This window comes from Pinus tabuliformis, chromosome 1_2, assembly GCF_031772625.1.
Source record: "Pinus tabuliformis cultivar Carrire ecotype Pingquan chromosome 1_2, CPIR1, whole genome shotgun sequence".
NCBI classification, from domain to species: domain Eukaryota; kingdom Viridiplantae; phylum Streptophyta; class Pinopsida; order Pinales; family Pinaceae; genus Pinus; species Pinus tabuliformis.
Genome location: NC_142298.1, coordinates 1,215,581,798 through 1,215,602,949, shown reverse-complemented (window position 1 = coordinate 1,215,602,949; position 21,152 = coordinate 1,215,581,798). Strand labels below are relative to the sequence as shown.

The window sequence follows — 21,152 nt, the reverse complement described above, 5'->3', positions numbered from 1 at the left end:
AACTGGCCTAGAGGAATAAGAAGGGCATGCATCAAGTGGTGAAGCGTATACCGGGGTCGAATAATGAGCCTATCTCTCAACTCCAAGAAGTGCTCAACGTAGAAGGCCATCTTTGGGCACAAACCTCCCGGAGGATTGACCTAGGTGACCTGGGTGAACTGCTTGTAGATGTCCTCCCTGATGATCTTGTTCAACTCTTGTCTAGTAGGTAGAAGGTGACTAGGAGCATCTAAGGAATATCAAAAAGGAGGGAGATGATCCAACTGAATACCCACTGACTCTAAGAGATCTGAAACTACTGTAAACCAACATCTAGCCCACGCCGAGGGAGTAGAACAAGCAATATTCTCAAAAGAGCAATATGCCAAGTAAGGGTAATGGTCCCTACTCTTTATCGAGTTTGCAAATCCTCGGACACGATGCAAGAATGAGACCAAACTGAAGAATGTCTCAAGCTGAAAGGGTTGAGCTCCAAACTCTGCAAGGATGGTGTACTGAGGTATTGTTTGTTTGCATCTAATGATGCGACGGAGAAGAAGAGTATGGACTCTCTCAACTGGATCCCAACCCAACTCAAGTAAAGACGGTCCCAAAATCTTTGAGCCATATAAAACAGTGGGACGAATCAAGGTGTCCATGAGGCTCATCTTGGACAAGATGTCCTGGAAGTGATGTCAAAAGCATTGTCTCTTGAGAAGGGCTAAGGATCCATATCCTTTGTTAATCCAAGGCTAAAGAGCTGGTCGCAAACTGAAGCGGGGACCTGAGAATTGTACCTCGAAGTATGTATATGTGTTGGTGATCTCAACCTCCTCCCCTTTGAATATGAAGTGAAGGTTCGAAGTTTTCTTCACCCCATTGAAGATCATAACCTTGGTTTTACCCAGGTTGACCACCAACTGTTGAAGATCGCAAAATAAAGCTAAGGCATCCAACTGCCTCTGTAATCCTTTTGGAGATGAGGAGAGGAGGACCACATTGTCAGCAAAGAGTAGAATAGATATCATGACCTGGTGAAGAAGGCAACCATCAGTGTCCTAGATATGCTCGTGTAGAAAAGCCTCCAACTCATCAATATAGATCCCAAACAGGGTAGGGGACAATGGACAACCCTATTTAACCCCAATAGTGCTTCAGATGAAATCAGACATCCCATGAACCATGCAAAGACGACCAAGGACAGACTCATATAGGCGCGTAATAGTTGTCAATAGGGTCGCCGAGATGCCAATATCTCTGAGTCTCTAGAGTAAGGCTTCCCTCGGAACAGAGTCAAAAGCTTTCCGAAAATCTACGAAACAACAATAGACTTTCAAAGAGTGATGTCACGGCTCCTCAATCACGACGCGAAGGAACTTTGTGGTGTAAAGGTCACTGGTTCAAAACTATATGGGTAAAAAATCCAATCTTGCTAAGGGCTCTTGTGGCCTAGGTTGTGACTACTTAAACCACATGTTAAGCATACGTGTTAGTTCAAGACTCACATTATTTAACAAAAATAAAGTTAACTCTTATGATTTTTTAAAATCTAAGTAATATGAGATATATCATGAAGTAAATATACTAATGCCTATTAAAATTTAATTTTTATGACTATCTTAATAATAATCTAATTTTGAGATCACAATTAATTAAGTTATACACTAAATTGATATTTAAAATCTATAGTAAACAAATAATTACTAAAATTTATAAAAATATAAATACTCTACTTATTACCTATTCATCATGGTTAAAAATAAATAAATAAATATATATATATATAAAATTAATAAATAATAAAATGGTTTATTTTTTAATCACAAAATAACCCCTCCATCATCTATAAAAAATATTTTTTTAAAGAAAACATTTCCGCAAACCGAGTACATTACGCGGAAAACTTACTGATCACATGAAAACATCGATTATTGACGTGAAGCCGCAATCTTTTTCACTTCGTTTTATTTTTGTTCGAGTTGCTGGGTTTAGCCAGGGTTTGAAGTAGCAGCTATGGCCGAACAAGAAGTCGTGGTGTCGAGTTCGCAGAAGCGCCGATCAGAGAACATAGTAGCAGATAAAAGCATCAAGAAAACAAAGATGTCGGATATTAAACAAGAATTAAACGCAAATCAAGCTTCAGATTCGTACGAAGAAGAAAATTTCAGTGAAAACTCTGAAGAAGACGGTTATTCATTTGGTGCAGAAGAAGAAGATGAAGTTAGTGACTGCGAAGAAGACGAATCTTCTAGAAGCCCACGACAGGAGGAGAACGACGGTTCTAGAAGCATCTCTGCCGAAGAAAAACAAGAGAAAGACCAGGAAGATTATGCAGGCAGCAGCGAAGACGAAAGCAGTGGCAGCAGCGATTGCGAAAAGGGGGGAGTTCGGTTTGCAGAGGGTTCCAATGCATTTCGTGCAGCATTTTCGAGAATTATGGAGAAAAAAGTCGCAGATGATGCCCTGGTAATTTTTTTTTTAAATTTTAATATTATTATTATTATTATTTTTCAATGTAACTGGTTCCCGCCATTACAACAATATATTTGATATGTATTTAACATATGAATTACGAACTGAATTGAACTTGAACTTGAGATTTCTTCTCAATCACTTAAGATAATCCTATAAACCTAATTAACAAATTATAGATTTTGTTTTTTAAACAACCATGTGAAACTTTTTATCCAGTTAAAATTGAAATGTTGAGAAATATTAGGTTTTTTATGTAACTAATGGAATTATTTCACAAAAGTATCTGTAATTACGGAAGTTAAAAGTTAAATACTGAGATTGTTTTGTTCTTAAACGGCAGTATTTTTTGACAAGGCCAGGGATTTTTATTTTACTTACGAAAAGTAAAACAGTTGGAATGGAGTCGGGGACCGATAGTTGAAAATTGGCAGGAGCATGAACGGTTTTGTGGTGTTTTCCTTTCAGACAGGACAAGTTGGGAAGACTTATTAGTTTGGACAAAAAATGTTCTATATCTTTATGGTAAATTTTATTTAATGTTTTATGGAATAAATTGCTTCCTTTAACTAGTAATATGATCTAAATATGTACTTAGATGGCATTTTAAAACCAAACAAGTGGGCTACTGGCGTAGGCACCTCAAGAACCAGCAAGAATCACTGGAACAATGCACTTGTTAGCTACCAAAAATGCTATTTAGGCCTAACAGCAACAACTAAGGCTATACGAAGATAGTCAGTTTGTGCAAAAAAGAAACATAAACCAGATCCTTAGCCCAAGAATAACCATATGAACAGAGACACTGAGCTGCAAGAGGAGGGGATTCTATGTCGGGTGGTGGGTCATCGTGATCTCTGGATGCTGGCCCCTAGCTAATGCCAACAAGTTCATCATTTGTGATGATCGGATACTAACTGTCATTGACAGGCATGTATGGCTTTTCAGTTTCAGATATCTCAGGCACCACATTTCACAGTTAGAAATTTGGCATGCATGGTTTTTCAGTCTCAGATAACTCAGGCACCAGATTTAAGAGTTAGAAATTTGTACTTCCACTGCACAGGCCTGGGTGTGGCAGCTGCGTCTTCTCTCCAGTTTTTCTCCGACTGACTGCTTGGTCAACCTGCTGACATGTTCAGCCATCAGACCTATGGGAGTGTCTAAATTGCATAGAAGGAGTGGGTGAAGTGCCAGGTGTCTGTATATTCTCATGGTGCATGGGATTGGTCTCCTGGGATCTAACAACTGCCGGAGGTGGGCCATCTCAGTCTCTACTTTTGGGACTTGAAAAATAATATGCATGGAAAGGCTTACACGAATCAGTGAACTGTCAAACCACGGGAAACTTCCGGCTGTCTACAATTTACTAAACAAGACGGCATTCCTCTTCTTCTATATAAAAAACACTCATATGAGTTGCCATGAAGCATGAAACCCAACCGAGAGAAGCTTATGTCCCAAGAGAGCTACTTACCAAGAGATGGATGCGGGAAGAAACCAATCATAGAATGACTCAACCCATCTCTATGCAGAGTTGGCAAAAGAGACAAAACCAAGACAAAAAAGACTGGGGTAAACCTGTAGGATGCTTTCCCATATTTGCTCTGGAATTGGTAAAGGTTGGGGTAAACCTGTAGGATGTGTGTGCTAGACCTTATTTCGTTGACATGTCATGCGTTCCTTAACGTATTTTAATACATCATCTTTGAGGTCTGTGACTCTGTCCATGAAAGCCACTCCCTATCTGTCGATAAGTTTTGAAGAATCCTTGCTGTCTAGCTAATTGTACGTTATGCGTAGCCTTTTTGATATTATTCCCATTTGGGCACGTTACATATTGCATAGAAGATTTTATTTGAGTCAAATAGTGTCAAATGACCCTCCAAGACCAAGTCGAAATGCAAGCTACAAGTCAGCCTCAGGACAACAACAAGTCGGCTAAAAAGGCTGTGACATGAAGACTATAAAAGGAGAGCTCGGCGTCATTTGTTAGTGCATCAGTTACGCTCTAGAAACTCAACTAAGAACTCTGAAATTGGCGAAGGAAAGAGGAGGAAAAGTGAGGAGGAAAAGGTATATGGTCAGGACTGTGTTTTTGGGAAAAAATATTTATACATTCAGATTGTGGCTAGGGCATCATCTATCATCAAGAAGAAATTTGATCAAGAAGAAAATAAAAGAATAAAAGGAAGCTGAAATACTTAGCTGAGAAGAGGAGAAAGATAAAAATGTTCTGGACTATGTTTTGGGCTCAACCTGTTCACATGTGCGAAAATGACATAATGTCATGAAGTTACAGTTATCATCACTAGCCGAGTTTTTGGGTAAAAGGAAGTCTCCTTCTCAAGCCGAGTTGCCAAGGATGCAAGGTGAAGACAAGCAAATAAGATGGAAGAGGAAGTTGACCATGTTTTGCTCTCATGTACTATCCTAGGGTTTCTGAAGAGATCGAAAAGTTGCAGGTAAGAAGAAGCTGAAAGTTACAGTCAAGGTACAGGTCTGAACTCATGATGTAAGGGAGAAACTTGAGTTGACTTTGCTAGAAGTCAAGCTCTACAAGAAGAATTGTGACTTGGTCTTGGAGGGGTCATTTGGTCAAGGGTCTAGGTCTTGGAATTCATCAATTGAAGATTCTATAAGAAGAAGATTTCTCGTGGGTTTTCCTCTCAGATTGGAGAGGTTTTGGCCCTAGCTGATTGCCTACATCTTGTGTCCTTTGTCTTATTGTTCTTTATGGTTTGGTAGTTGTTTGATGAATAAGAACACTAATAATAAACAAGTGAAAGAAGCTAATCTAAGAAGTAAAAATACATCACAAGCAGTTATCAAAGAAGAGAAATCAGCTACACTTGCTGCCCTTAGATTTCTCAACTTGTAGTTAACGACTTTCGAATGCAATTGGATGACCCTTTTGCATTAACACTGCTCCTATTCCTTCTCTTGATGCATCACATTCTAATACAAAAGGTTGACTGAAGTTGGGGAGTGCTAGTATTGGACATGAGCTCATCACTTCCTTGAGCTTATTGAATGTCTCGTCTGATTCCTCTGTCCACTTGATTGCTCCTTTCTTCGTCAAATCTGTTAATGGCGTGCTTAGTTGAGAGAAGCCCTTGATGAATTGTTGGTAATAGCTACAAATTCTGAAAAACCCTCGCAACTCAGACATATTCTTGGGTGTTGGCCATTCCAATATTGTCTGAATCTTCTCTTGATGTACTTGCACTCCTTTCACACTAATTATGTGTCGCAGAGAAAGAATCTCCATCCTTCCAAATTCGCATTTTGATGCCTTGGCATAGAGTGATTGTTGTTGCATTATGCTCAAAATTCCATCCAGGTACCCCAAGTGATCTTCCCATGTCTCGTTGTATATGAAAAGGTCATAAACAATACTAGTAAGAATTTCCTCAATTGCTTGTTGAAGATGTTGTTCATGCAAGATTGGAATGTGGTGGGTGCATTGGTTAGACCAAATGGCATGACCAAAAACTCAAAGGTCCATAGTAGCATCACAATGCTGTCTTCGATACATCTTGCTCTCAAACCTGGATTTGATGATAACTTTGATCGTAGGTCAGTCTTTGAAAAGTAAACCACTCCATGTAACTCATCTAGTAACTTAGGTCCTGGGAATAGGATACTTGTTCTTGATGGTCTTTTTGTTGAGTGCATGGTAGTAAATACACATCCTCCATGTTCCATCCTTCCTTTTTGTTAAAATTGGCAACTAGGGCCAAACTCCATATGGGTCACCTTATTTATGGCTACTGATATTTTTCCTAGATTCCTCTCGTTGAGAGGTGTAGGATTGATCTAAAGATCATCTGATTCTGATAAGTATTTATGAAGATATGAATTTATTTCTAATTACTTGACAAATTGTCAAGGTCGGCCTAGCTAAGTGTATGGCACACGTGCAACATTTCATATAAATAGAAGAGAGGTTGATTCATTTGTAACTCATCTCATCACTCATCTTCTCTCTCTCCTACGCATCAAAGGAGCCTCTCTCTCTCTCTCACACGTGTGGCTGGAAAAGGAGACGCAGATTTCCAATTAGGTTGCATTGACCAAGTTTGACTAGGGTTGCAGGAAGGTACTTTGACTAGCGTGGACTCCTCTTTGATTGCAGATTAGGTGTGGCTGCTTCTCCTTGGCAGGCCGCAAATTTTGGCATGAAAACCGATGTGATCTGACCTCTAGTTTGACTCGTGTTGACTGCCCTAGTTTAGGGCTACAAGTTGACTTCAGAAAACTGCAATTTGACTGTACTTTTGGGGCTGGTAAAGGGCTGTTTCTTCAGGCTGTTCAAGGGCAAGTTGACCGAAAATTGACCAAGCATATTGGAGATCAATTTCAACTTGTTTGACCAAGTTTGGCTTTGCTAATCTAGGGTTTGATGCTGCTGATATAAAATTACAGAATTCAGATTTTGCTCTATTTTCTCTCTGCTAAACTATTGAAGATAAAAGAAGATTTGATCAAAGGGTTTCCCCGCATTGGGGTTTGTCCCTGGCTAGCCTTGTGTCTCTTGTGTTGGCTTGTTTTTTGTTGATCATTTTATGTTCTATCTACACTTTACTTAATGTATATGTGATTGCTAATGTGTGGCTAATAAGAAGAAAAATAAGTAAACTGCTCTAAGCATAGAACATACCATAATTCAACATGGGATCAGAGCTGAGCTGAAGACAAAGCCCAAGCAAGAGCAAGAGCAAGAGAAATCACTGAAGAGAAGGTTGGCAAGGCTATCTTAAAGAAACCATGGGGTCCTCAACACACTTCCCTGCTGAAGACAAACTCCTTGAGAACTCTGACTATCACGGATGGAAGATGTCTCTCGATCTAACATTAGAAGAGCAGGAAGTATTGGACCATGTGAGAGGCAGGATTGTTGAGCCTCCATCAAATGCATCCGTTGCTGCTAGGAACAAATGGACCAAGGGAGAAGTCAAAGCAAGGAAGATCATTCGGGACTCTATCGACAAGCGCCTGGTGGCCTATGTTTCCGAGCTGACCACCTCCAAGGAAATCTACGATAGACTGGTGAGTTTATTTAAAGTTAATGATGCAAATCAAGTTTTGTTCCTTAGAAATAAGCTGAAGGAAATTAAGAAGGGCAAAGATGAGAGTATGCAAGCATATTTCTCAAGGATCACCGAGATCAATAACGATCTCCTATCGATTGGGGAAGTAATTCTTGATAGGAAAATGACACTCACAACTCTTGGAGGATTGCCTTCTGAATGGTATATATTCAAGACTCTTCTCAACAACAACGTAATTTTTGGATTTGAGGAATTGATGGCTAGATGCATTCAAGAAGAAACAAGGATGGAAGAGCAAGAAATGCCCTGATAAAAGGGACTCACACCGGGACGATGATCAAAATCACTCTCAAGGCAACCAAAGGAATGGCAGAGGCAAAAGAAATGCCAGAAATCAAGGAAGAGGACAACCCTTCAGGAAGGCAAGAAACTCCAGGTATGAATCTAACACTATTAACATTAAGCAAGATGAATATTATCTACCAGCGACTCTCTCTGCTACTGCTCCCCCGAACTCGTTGGGAAATTTACTTATTGATAGTGGTGCCTCAAGGCACTTCACTGGTTACAAAGAAGCTCTCACTAATCTGGTAGAGAAGGAGACCAACCTGGAAATTGTTCTTGGGGACAATTCAAAATATCCAGTGACAGGTGTAGGGAATGTCACTCGTCAATTGAATCAGGGAAATACAATCCATTTACAAGATGTATTATAAGTACTTGATCTCAAAAAGGACCTGGTGTCCATTTCAGCAATGGATGACAAGGGCTACAAGGTGGCCTTCAACGATGGCAAGGTATGTGTATGGAAAAAGAACTTTAAGGATGCTTTCACTCTTGGGTTTCGAGTTGATTCATTATATTAGGTCGGAGGAAGTCCGCTAGGTGTCATGTCTTGTGACACATCTCTTCAGTTCGAACTATGGCATCGAAGGTTTGCTCACCTTCATTATAAAGCTCTACCCGATGTAAGAAAAATGGTGATAGGGATGCCCGAGTTCATATTAGAGCAAGAAGGTGTATGTCCGGGATTGTTGACATTATGACACAGATTTGGTACTATGACACAAGTGTTGTCCTTGATGGCAACTCACTCAGATGACAGATCACAGTTCAAACTCGTAAATTGAAGAAAGAGAGGTATACGCAGGTTCCCCATTGACCAAGCCGCGTGTACACATGGGTTAGCAGACCAAAAGGAGCGTATAGCGTACACACGCACTTTCACCGAACGAAAGGCGCGTACATGTTGGAAAACTAAGTTTTGGTCCATGGTATTAGACCTGAAGTGTTGACCCCAAGTATTTGGTCCTAAGTGGTTTTGGTCCATGGTATTGAGTAAGGCCTAAGATTATAAAAGGAGGAGAAGATCATTAGGCAAAAGTACTCAAGTATTGAAGATCTAATGAAGAGCAAGATCTAGAATACAGGCTATTGGGTTATGGTGCATAGCTGGATCTGAATCAAGGATGAACCTTAGTGCTTGATGAAGGATAAGTTCTAATGATGGGTCAAGATCTTATGGCTTGAAATCTGTACGCAGGTTCACTTTAGAAAAGGTGCGTATACACGCTGGTTCTGCATATCAAAACAGCATATACATCTTAAATTTGATTTGCAGATCTGTACACAGGTTCGCCTTGAGAAAAGTGCGTATGCACGCAGGTTCGACACATTGAAGTAGCGTATACCTCATAAAATATGCTTTAGCTACTTCTGTTTGCTGTTGCAGTGTTCTGGGTTCTGGTTACTGTGTTCTGGTTACTGTATTTTGGTTACAACATTCTGAAAAGTGATTGATTGATTTAGTTGTGGTTGGTGCAAAGGAGATTGGTTGATGCAGATATATTTGATGTTTGAATGATGTTATTGATGGATCCAGTCTGACAATTTATGAAACGTGGTCCTTGGAAGAAAGAGAAGGTTGTAACTTTTTGTAGTTCGGCACCTACGTCCTAGTAAACATATCAACTAGTACAAGAGCTAGGGGGTTGTAGCTCCCTTCCACGGGACGCTGGAGAATGAGAGAAGGTTGTAGCCTTCTGCAGGTAGAAGCCTGCGTAGTGGTATAAGACTGCACCAGTACAAAAATTCTAAAAAGAAGTTTCTTATTAAAAAGAAGATAGAGACGATTGCAGCAGGGGTTTTCACCCACATCGGGTTTCCACCTTATATCTTGTGTTCATGTGTGTGATTGTCTTTTCTGTTTTTACTGCACTTGGTTACTGTTTATATGGTTCTGATGCACAGATTTAAGATCAACATATGATGAATTAACTGACACATCTCTTCAGTTCGAACTATGGCATCGAAGGTTTGCTCACCTTCATTATAAAGCTCTACCCGATGTAAGAAAAATGGTGATAGGGATGCCCGAGTTCATATTAGAGCAAGAAGGTGTATGTCCGGGATTGTTGACATTATGACACAGATTTGGTACTATGACACAAGTGTTGTCCTTGATGGCAACTCACTCAGATGACAGATCACAGTTCAAACTCGTAAATTGAAGAAAGAGAGGTATACGCAGGTTCCCCATTGACCAAGCCGCGTGTACACATGGGTTAGCAGACCAAAAGGAGCGTATAGCGTACACACGCACTTTCACCGAACGAAAGGCGCGTACATGTTGGAAAACTAAGTTTTGGTCCATGGTATTAGACCTGAAGTGTTGACCCCAGGTATTTGGTCCTAAGTGGTTTTGGTCCATGGTATTGAGTAAGGCCTAAGATTATAAAAGGAGGAGAAGATCATTAGGCAAAAGTACTCAAGTATTGAATATCTAATGAAGAGCAAGATCTAGAATACAGGTTATTGGGTTATGGTGCATAGCTGGATCTGAATCAAGGATGAACCTTAGTGCTTGATGAAGGATAAGATCTAATGATGGGTCAAGATCTTAAGGCTTGAAATCTGTACGCAGGTTCACTTTAGAAAAGGTGCGTATACACGCTGGTTCTGCATATCAAAACAACATATACATCTTAAATTTGATTTGCAGATCTGTACACAGGTTCGCCTTGAGAAAAGTGCGTATGCACGCAGGTTCGACACATTGAAGTAGCGTATACCTCATAAAATATGCTTTAGCTACTTCTGTTTGCTGTTGCAGTGTTCTGGGTTCTGGTTACTGTGTTCTGGTTACTGTATTCTGGTTACAACATTCTGAAAAGTGATTGATTGATTTAGTTGTGGTTGGTGCAAAGGAGATTGGTTGATGCAGATATATTTGATGTTTGAATGATGTTATTGATGGATCCAGTCTGAAAATTTATGAAACGTGGTCCTTGGAAGAAAGAGAAGGTTGTAACTTTTTGTAGTTCGGCACCTACGTCCTAGTAAACATATCAACTAGTACAAGAGCTAGGGGGTTGTAGCTCCCTTCCACGGGACGCTGGAGAATGAGAGAAGGTTGTAGCCTTCTGCAGGTAGAAGCCTGCGTAGTGGTATAAGACTGCACCAGTACAAAAATTCTAAAAAGAAGTTTCTTATTAAAAAGAAGATAGAGACGATTGCAGCAGGGGGTTTTCACCCACATCGGGTTTCCACCTTATATCTTGTGTTCATGTGTGTGATTGTCTTTTCTGTTTTTACTGCACTTGGTTACTGTTTATATGGTTCTGATGCACAGATTTAAGATCAACATATGATGAATTAACTGAATCATAAGTTTGTAGGATATACGCTAGTTGCCTTAAATACAGTTGCGTATACACGCAAGTTCCATTAACTGAAGTAGCGTATATGAATTTGATTATGGAAATGAAATATTATTGACTTGCTAACACTGATTCACCCCCCCAACCTCTCAGTATTATTTCCAACAATGTGTTGAAAGAAAGCTCAAAAGGGGACCATTCCCCTCAAGCCAAAGCAAGAGCTCCGATATATTGCAGTTGGTTCACTTAGACATATTCGGTAGACATATCTAGTATGATGCCTGTGAACTCCTTGGGAGGATATTTATATTACCTCACTTTTACAGATGAGACTTGGATATACTTCTTGAAAAAGAAGGATGAAGTGTTCTCCTGGTTTCGGCACTTCAAAGCCTTGATCGAGAATTAGACCGAAAAGAAGATCAAGATCTTAAGGATTGATAATGTGACTGAATATGAATCCAATGAGTTTCATGACTTTTGCAATGAGGTTGGCATTAAGAGGGAGACTACTACACCATATACTCCTGAGCAGAATGATGTGGCGGAAAGGAAGAATCGTACAATTGTGGAAGCTGTCTATGCTATGCTCCACGATCAAAGACTTCCGAAGTCTCTATGGACCGAAGCTGCAAATATCGCCGTATATGTACAAAATCGATGCCCTCATCAAGCATTGGGTTCCAAGACTCCCAAAGAGATGTTCACTGGTAAGAAACCTGACGTATCTCATTTTAGAATTTTTGCAAGCCTTGTATATTTTCATGTGCCGAAGGAGAAAAGGAATAAATTGGGTGCATCTGGAAAGAAAGGAATCTTCGTGGGCTATAGCGAAAATACTAAGGGCTATAGAATCTATGTGGCTGGTCAAAGGGAAGTCGAAATTAGCCATGACGTCACCTTTGATAAAGATATGGCTCTTAGCAAAGTAGACAATCTTCCTACTCTAAGAGGATCTAAAGAAGCTGACATTAGGAATCTGAAGGAAAAGGAAGATGAGACAATGCCTGATGTGGAAGAACCTATGGATCCTATTGATCCCCCTTCGCAAGAGCCTTCCTCTTCTAGGAAAAGGCCTTCATGGCTTAGGGGGACACTTGATGATGCTGAAGGACACATTGCACCCAGAGGAACCTTCCGTGAAAGTAAGAAGTCGAACAGGTATTAGGGATACGTGATCATCATGAGCACAATCATCCAAAATGAGCCTTCGTCATTCACAGATGCTGTCAAGCATCAAGTATGGAAGGATGCTATGACCGAGAATATGAGTCCATCATGAAAAACGATGTTTGGGATGTGGTCCCCAGATCCCAGGACAAAGCAATTGTCACTTCGAAATGGGTTTACAAGATAAAGCATGCAGTTGATGGAAGTGCGAAAAAGTATAAGGCTCGTTTTGTCGCTCGTGGCTTCTCTCAGAAGGAAGGTATAGACTATGACAATATATTTGCACTTGTTGCCCGATATACCACCATCCGCTCAATCATAGCCCTTGCTGCTTCGCAAGGATGGAACCTATATCAGATGGATGTCAAGGCTGCGTTCTTACATGGTTCAATCAAAGAGGAGGTCTATGTGGAGCAACCCGAAGGATTCGAGATTCATGATCGATAATCTCATGTGTGCAGATTGAAGAAGGCCCTTTATGGGCTGAAGCAAGCACCTCGAGCGTGGTATGAGACGATCGATAACTACTTGATGAAGCTGGGATTCACTAGGAGTGAAGCCGACCCTAACCTTTACTTTAAGGTTGAAGATGACAAACCTCTCATAGTGGTGCTGTATGTCGACGACCTCTTTCTAATAGGTGCAGACCCTCTCATTCTCAAATATAAGAGGGAGTTGGCTTCTGAGTTTGAGATGAAGGACCTAGGACTGATGCACTATTTCTTAGGACTTTAAGTCTGGCAGAAGCCAGGGGAGATTTTCTTATCTCAAGGAAAATATGTGGTGAAGACATTGGAGAGATTTGGTATGGTGGACTGTAAGCCCGTAACTACCCGATGGAGCTTGACTTCAAGAAGTTAAGCGGTAGTGCTACGGGACCTATTTAACGAAATGCTACCGAGTATTGTCAACTCGTCGGAGCATTGATGTTCTTGGTGAACTTCCGTTCGGATATATGCTTTGCAGTCAACACGTTGAGTCAACATATGGTTGAGCCTCACCACTCACATTGGGTTGGTGCCAAGAATCTGTTGAGATATCTTTGTGGCACGATCACTCATGGGTTGAGATACACTACCGGAGATGTGAGACTACTTGGATATACCGATGCTGACTGGGCAGGCAGTGTGGTGGACCGAAAGAGCACTTCAGGGTGTTGTTTCTCTTTGGGATCTGCCTCGATATCGTGGATGAGCAGGAAGCAGATGTTGGTGGCTTTGAGCATCGCCGAGGCAGAGTACATTGATGCTAGTATGGCCTCCTGTGAGGCAGTCTGGTTGTGAAAGCTCTTAAGTGAGCTGTTTGGATTTACATTGGATACCACCGTGATCCTGTGTGATAACCAGAGCGGGATTCGTTTATCAGAGAATCTCGTATTTCATGATCGCTCCAAGCATATCGATATCAGGTACCACTATATTCGAGACATGGTGCAACGAGGAGCAATAAGGCTCCAACATATCGGTACAGATGAACAGGTCGTTGACATTTTGACAAAGCCCCTGGGAAAGATCAAATTCTTGACTTTCTAAGAACGACTTGGTGTTGTTAAGAGACCCTCTTATGAGGGTCGAGTATGATGTATTGAGCTCTGGGAGCTCGAGGGGGGTGCAGGATACTTCTTGGAGCAACATGTGACCACAAGGCGACTCACCATCCCCTGGTGGTGCACTGTGTACAGGGTAAAAGGTTCAACCTTCCCCAGTGACACCCCCTGGCAACCGTGGAACAGGATGATTAGTTCTCTTGTGGGCTAGGATGATTAGTTCTCCGTGGCGGCTGTGGAACAGGATGATTAGTTCTCCTGTGGGCCAGGATGATTCGTTCTCCGTGGTGATTGTGGAACAGGATGATTAGTTCTCATGTGGGCCAGGATGATTAGTTCTTCGTGGCATCTATTGGACAGGATGATTCGTTCTCCTATCGAGGCATCCTACCCATGCAGTTTGGGACTCATGGGAAGTACCTCTCATCTGATCAATGGGCAGGGAAATGAGGTTAGGGACAATAGTAGTTCTATCGATGGACGCATCGTTGTATCTACCGTACTCCCTATGGTAGGATGACCTCCATTGATCTGGGATCAATGATACTGATCTGGGATCAGTGAGAGTGTTACATACTCTGAGACTGACTTCGGGTCAGTGGAGGATGGTATGATACATCCTCGATCATTTCTTCTTCTTCATAGTTCGAGCAGAGCAGGGGTCAAGCTGTGCAGGGCAGTGCATTTGATGGATGGATAGTAGCGATGGTCAGACGGATTGCAGATGGAGTTCTCCCTAGTTGAGAGGGAGTGTTAAAATTGGCAACTAGGGCCAGACTCCATGTGGGTCACCTTATTTATGGCTGTTGATATTTTTCCTAGATTCCTCTCGTCGAGAGGTGTAGGATTGATCTAAAGATCATCCGATTCCGATAAGTATTTATGCAGATATGAATTTATTTCTAATTATTTGACAAATTGTCAAGGTCGGCCAGCAGCTAAGTGTGTGGAACACATGCCTAATGTTTCATATAAATAGAAGAGAGGTTGTGTCATTTGTAACTCATCTTCTCTCTCTCCTACACATCAAAGGAGCCTCTCTCTCTCACACGTGTGGCTGGAAAAGGAGATGCAGATTTCTGATTAAGGCTGTGTTGACCAAGTTTGACCAGGGCTGCAGGAAGGTACTTTGACCAGCGTTGACCAGCTTCGACTCCTCTTTGACTGCGGATTAGGTGTGGCTGCTTCTCCTTGGCAGGCCCAAAATTTTGGCACAAAAACCGAGGTGATTTGACCTCTGGTTTGACTGGTGTTGACTACCCTAGTTTAGGGCTGCAAGTTGACTTCAGAAAACTGCAATTTGACTGTACTTTTGGGGCTGTTCAAGGGCTGTTTCTTCGGGCTGTTCAAGGGCAAGTTGATCGGAAATTGACCAAGCATATTGAAGGTCAATTTCAACTCGTTTGACGAAGTTTGACTTTGCTGATCTAGGGTTTGCTGCCGCTGATATAAAATTACAGAATTTAGATTTTGTACTATTTTCTCTCTGCTGAACTATTGAAGATAAAAGAAGATTTGATCAAAGGGTTCCCCGCATTGGGGTTTGTCCTTGGCTAGCCGCCACATCTTGTGTCTCTTGTCTTGGCTTGTTTTTTGTTGATCATTTAATGTTCTATCTGCAACATTATGTGATTGCTAATCTGTGGCTAATAAGAAGAAAAATAAGTAAACTGCTCTAAGCATAGAACATGCCATAATTCAACAATTTTACCCAAAATCACTGACAAGGTGAACATACTCGAACTAGGTCAGATGTGGCCCATCGCTAGCAATTCTTGGATTGCCTTTTCTATCTCGTCCTTAAATTTCTTTGGGTGTTGATATGGTGTAATGATTATAGGGTTGGCCCCTTCTTCCAACTGTATAGTATGTTCAAATCCTCTTTGAGGAGGAAACCCCACAGGAATATCACCAAATACCTATCGATGCTTGTCCAACACGCGTTGAATGTTTGCTTGGTACTGTGGTTTGCTACCACTTGGTGTCTTTCTGCTCATAAGCATGTATTCTATAACATATTCTACATCTCCATCCCTAAATATGGCCTCCATTCTTCTGGTGGAAACGACTTGTCAGCTACCATTTGCCATACCTCTCAGAACTACTTTACTGCCTTAAGGGTCTTTAAATTACATCTCCATTGCTTGGTAGTCCGTCGTATACTTTCCCAACGAATACAACCATGGAACCCCCAATACCATATTGATATCTGCAAGATCTATTACATTAAAATCACTAGTGAAAGTATAATTACCAAGTGTTATGCTCAAACCTGGAATCATCCATGTGCAATCCAAGCTGTACCCATCCACTACTATCACATCAAGGCCTTCGAACTCTTCTGTGGGAAGCCCTCTCTTTGCTACTAATGCTGCATCAATGAAGTTGTGTGTAGCTCCTCCATCAACCAATGCTGTGATGCATTGTCCCTTGATGACTCCCTTGATACTAAAGGCGTAATATTTGGGGGTTCTTGATAGAGACGCTATCTTAACTTGCGGTCGAGGTTTCTTCTCTTCGTGGGGCTTTTACTCTTATTTAGCTTCCTCATGGGTTTTTTCTTTCTTTGTGCTGCTAGGCTCATCATTTGGGGTGGGTTCTCTGTTGAGAAGGTTTGTCATTGATGTTGAGGGCTAGCCATGATCAATGTCAGATGATTGATATGCCCACACACATGTTCTAAGATTATGACATTCAAATGGGTTAAAAATGTTCTAAGGTTCTAATCATGGATATCAATTTGAGTAAGGTCCTATAGCTTCAAGAAGTATGTTTCATAAATAAGAATCCAAGAGCATACACATTTATTATTGGGCTTTCTACTTACAGGAAAACTGAATAACTGAATTGTATCCTTAACAGATGAATAATTGCATATTTTAGTGCAGAGTGTAAGACAGTGATTTTCTGAGTTCTAGGCACTATTTCCTAATATATGGTTATACACAGGATTAATCACAAGCTGAAAATGCTGTGTATTTAGCATTCTGGTCTAAGAATAATCAAGTGTTACTATTTTCTACAAAATCCTTTGAGCATGATAATATATTCCAGTAATAGATGTTTGAATAATGGATTTCATCTACCAGAATTCCGATATGAATCTAAACTTGAAAGAAAATAAACTAATAAAAAGTGAGCCTGAATGGCAAAATCCGTATACAACAGTCAATATTGCCATAGAACAGAAATGAATTCATGCTGCATGGATGAGTTTAACTCTACTGCAAGCATCACTAAGTTAACAGGACGCACACTGAGATTGCCTCCATACAGGCAACGGTTAACAGTGACATTTACATGGAGGCTTCAAAAATAAGTGAAATTTGCAAAAGGGGGCCAGGTAACATTAAACTAATCTTAAGAATTGTTTGTCCTTGAAGGTGAAAGCTGCAGTTTATACTCAAACCTCAGCTGAGGCATTGTAAATTCCTATCAATGTTAGTATATTAGATGAATTTTTTGATGGGAAAAATATGATGCAGCAAGGTTCAGGTTTATTCAACTGAAGATGAGCTTTTAATCTGCTCAGGTTAGATTTAAGATCATAGTTCGAAAGGTTATTGAAGTTCTCCAAGATCAGTGGGTTAAACATAAATGATTATTCATGTTCACACATTGAAATATAGAAGATTTAATTTTTGTTGTTTGTTTTTAAATTTTATGTATAAACATATGCCTATTGTATTGGGTGAACTCAAAATATGCTTCAATGGTTTTTCAAAAGAAAATATAGCTGATCTATGATTATTTATGCCACTGAGGTGTTCTTTTATGGTAAAGTGGTAACGATACATACTTCACTATATATTGCACATTGTATTCATTGTGTGCTAAGTTTATCTGACCTTGGAATCTTAGGTTAAAAGTGCCCAATGCTTCACTAACTATTTGTCCCTAATACATTGCAGGGGCCTGTTTTGTCTGCACATAAGAAACTTATTGCAAAAAGGCTTGATGAAGAAGCTGAATTCAAGGTCAAGAGTGAGGTCAAGAAAGAAAAACGCTTGGTAAGCTTGATTAATCTTGCATTGGCTTTGTTCTTGATCTGGTTGGACTTCACATTGAATAAAGACATGTCGATATACTATAACATTCTGATATTTGATTCAAGAAAATGAAAATTAACTTAAAATGAGTGTTGCATATCACAGATCATTTCTCATTTAGATTTTTCTTGGCATTTTTGGTTGGGAGTTTGCTTTGTCAATTGCTTTTCCAATGGTACAATTTGTGAAATTAGAGCTGCATTATAAATATTTTGACGAAGTGCCAGAAAAGGGTGTAAAATATTTTGTTGAAGTGCTAGAAAACGGTGTATCTGAAGAATTTTTTTGGTTTTGTTTTCCTCACATAATTTTGTCACAATTTTGCATTTGTATTTTTGCATTGTTAATAGTTCTCCAATTGAAAGATTTGTGAAATCAGAGCCACATTATAAGGTATTCAGTGAAGTCATTGTCTGGACTCTGGAAAAGTGCATTAAAAGATTAGTTTATTCATTGTGTAATTTTGTCATAATTTTGACTCGTAAAATTAGCTTAGAGCTGGCTCCTATCCGTGACATTATTCATATATTTTGTTACCATTTTGGTTCCTCCAAAAATGTTTTTCACCAAGCTAGCAGAGCACTAGGTTTCCTAGCCCCTTGTTTTTGTTTGATTGATATTTGGAGAGCTTTGATGGGTTGTATGCATTCCTTGGGATAGAAGAGGCACACTTCCAGAGGAGGTAGTTATCTCATGTGGCTTTGATGTCTTCTAAATGGGACGTGTTATGGAGGATGGGGCCTTCCTGAGGTAAGCTTGGCTTTAGGTGGAATGGCACAGAGCTCTAGGAGAAAGAAAGTACCTTGAGACACATCTTGAGCTGCACACACAACCATCTGGGATATAGCTATAGGAGTGCTTGGCATGATGACACTTGTATTGGAGAATGCTACACCTTGGAAGAGGAGTGCTTGGTTCCCACCTAGTTGGAGGGCATATATCTAGGAGGAAGAATGTTGGGCCCTAGAACATTATGCTTTGAGGGTGCATCCTCTTGGGGATTGGATAAGCCTTAGTGCAACATTTATGCATGTTTATTGGAGTGCTCCACGTGGGCTTGACTTATAGTGTTAGGCTGGTGTTACTTGTGGTCAAACTTCAAAGTCCATGTTTTACATTGGCCTCTCTCGCCTATTCTATATGAAGTGAGGACAATGCCTTCTGTATAAAATGTACTCTTTTTCTATCTTTTTAATCATCCCAAAAAGGTTTTGGTGCTTGTGTTTTGCAAGAGAGGAAGACCTAGGGTTTGTGATGTAGACCTTAGAGGAACATGAAGATGGATGCTAGCACTAGGGATGATCTTGAGCCTTAACACTTATGTGATGTAGGAGATGACATTGGGTTTGTGTGAATGTTAACCCTAAAGCAAGAACATAGAACACAAGAGGTAGAAGAGTATTGGAGTTTGCTGTGATGCTTAACTTGAAGAAGTCTTGGAACTTATATTGATGTAGTCTTTATTACATATACAAGCTAGATCCTACTTAGTGTTGAAACTACATATGATGACATTGCTAAGCATGAGAGAGAGAGAGAGAGAGAGAGAGAGAGAGAGAGAGATATTACACAATAACATACTTTGATATTATAGATAACAGGTGCATTTATTACAATGAAATTCACTTCTATAAAGAGTTCGATAGGTCTGATTGATTTGAAATAATAACAAAAACCCAAACATTTATAGCAAAAGTCACTAAAGTGAAGGTGACTTTATTCCACATGTAAGCCTTATATTCTAACACCTCCTCTTAAGGGTTGTAACTGTAAAAGCAAAACATACTAATTGAAGATAAGACACATTGACTGAAAATTAAAGCATTAGAACCAAACATTATCTGAAGCTTTTTCTTTGAAAATAGTTATTGGGTAGATATGATAAGATAATTTTATAATTTTATTAATATCCAACAAACTCCATCAAGCTGCCTCATACTCACATAAACATGTAGCTTCCTAGGTGAATTCTCGAGTTCTTGGATCCTACCTCCTTGAACTCCCAATTTAAGAATCTCTCAAATTTTGACAACCAGCAATTTGGAACGACATCCACATTATTACATAAACAAGCTAGATTCTACTTAGTGTCGAAACCTGTTGGAAGAATTTGTCATTGATGTCAAAGGGTGAATGGATCTGCACTTACTTTGGTAAATTGCGTGCTGAGGTTAATAATTTTTGATATAAGGACTCTTTGGATTGATAGTCCTTGTCACATTGTTTCATTTGATAAGTGGCACGCCTTGTGGGTCCTCCTGGTTGGAGGGATATTTATTTTTGAAGATTGATGCCCGAATGAATGGGTTTTGCACCAGATCATTCCCCAGTAATGACTTTGATACCTCATTGCAAGTTGCAACCCCTTCAAGGAAGTCGAAATTATTGACCAAAGTCCATGTGTCCTAATCACAGCCTGAGAAAAGATGATGTGGAATTAAAAACAATGATTTTTAAGCATGCCGAGTCTTCTCGAGTCAAATCGGCTCATCTCCTTCAAGTCGACCCTATCTTGTTTAGGTCGACCCCAAATTAGGGTTCCCTCAAACAATATTTATACATCAGCAGTTGGCATTCTAGGGGCGACAATTCGGTGATTCATCTGAGATTCAAGGAGCATTCTGAGAATTTTTTTTGAGGCCTTGTGCTTAATCGAAAATTTGAAGAAAGGTGGATCGAAGATTCTAAGAATTAGTTTCTGGTTTTTGGTCTTGGGTTATGGTTCTTGGTGACACTTTTGATCAAATTTTGGAGCTTCACTTACTGCTATTTTGGAGCAAAAATTTCACACTTTGTTGCACTAATTTCAACCCTCTTACAACTCAGATCTCGACCTCCTTACAACTCTGTAATTTGGCCCGTGGTTTGGTTTGTTGAAGGCCTGAAATTCGGCCTAAGAAAGGATATTATAACCCTATGGAAACTCGAACCTATGAACCTGTGGAAGGCTCAAACCTAATAAAATTTGGGCCTGTGGCTAGTACAAAACTCGACCTATTTCTTTAGACTTCAACCCTGTGATAGAAGCAGGCTCGACTTCTATTTTGTGACAGATCTTGAGCCATTTTTGATATCTGTTTTCAGCCTTCCTTAGGGGACATTCTGGTGTAGAGTATGGAATTGTTTTGAGCTTAATCTGAAGAGATTTTGGAGCGACTTCTAAGATCATATTTGGAGTTGTTTTGAGACTATCCTTGAAGCTGATTTGAGACCATATTTTGAG

General features: G+C 40.1%; 1 protein-coding gene across 3 annotated transcripts in view; it reads left to right on the top strand.

Moving 5' to 3' along the window:
• The first annotated feature begins 1,871 nt into the window (after window positions 1-1,871).
• The window catches only part of LOC149210637 (Rrp15p protein), a 193,987-nt gene continuing 174,706 nt past the window's right edge, over window positions 1,872-21,152 (top strand). For 2 of the 3 annotated variants that reach the window (XM_089396749.1, XM_089396748.1), the window contains exons 1-2: window positions 1,872-2,445; window positions 17,792-17,890. In XM_089396749.1, the coding sequence (XP_089252875.1) occupies window positions 1,993-2,445; window positions 17,792-17,890 (552 nt within the window). In that variant the 5' untranslated portion in view covers window positions 1,872-1,992. The remainder of the gene's footprint in view (window positions 2,446-17,791; window positions 17,891-21,152) is intronic. The other variant, XM_089396746.1, reaches the window with a different exon arrangement.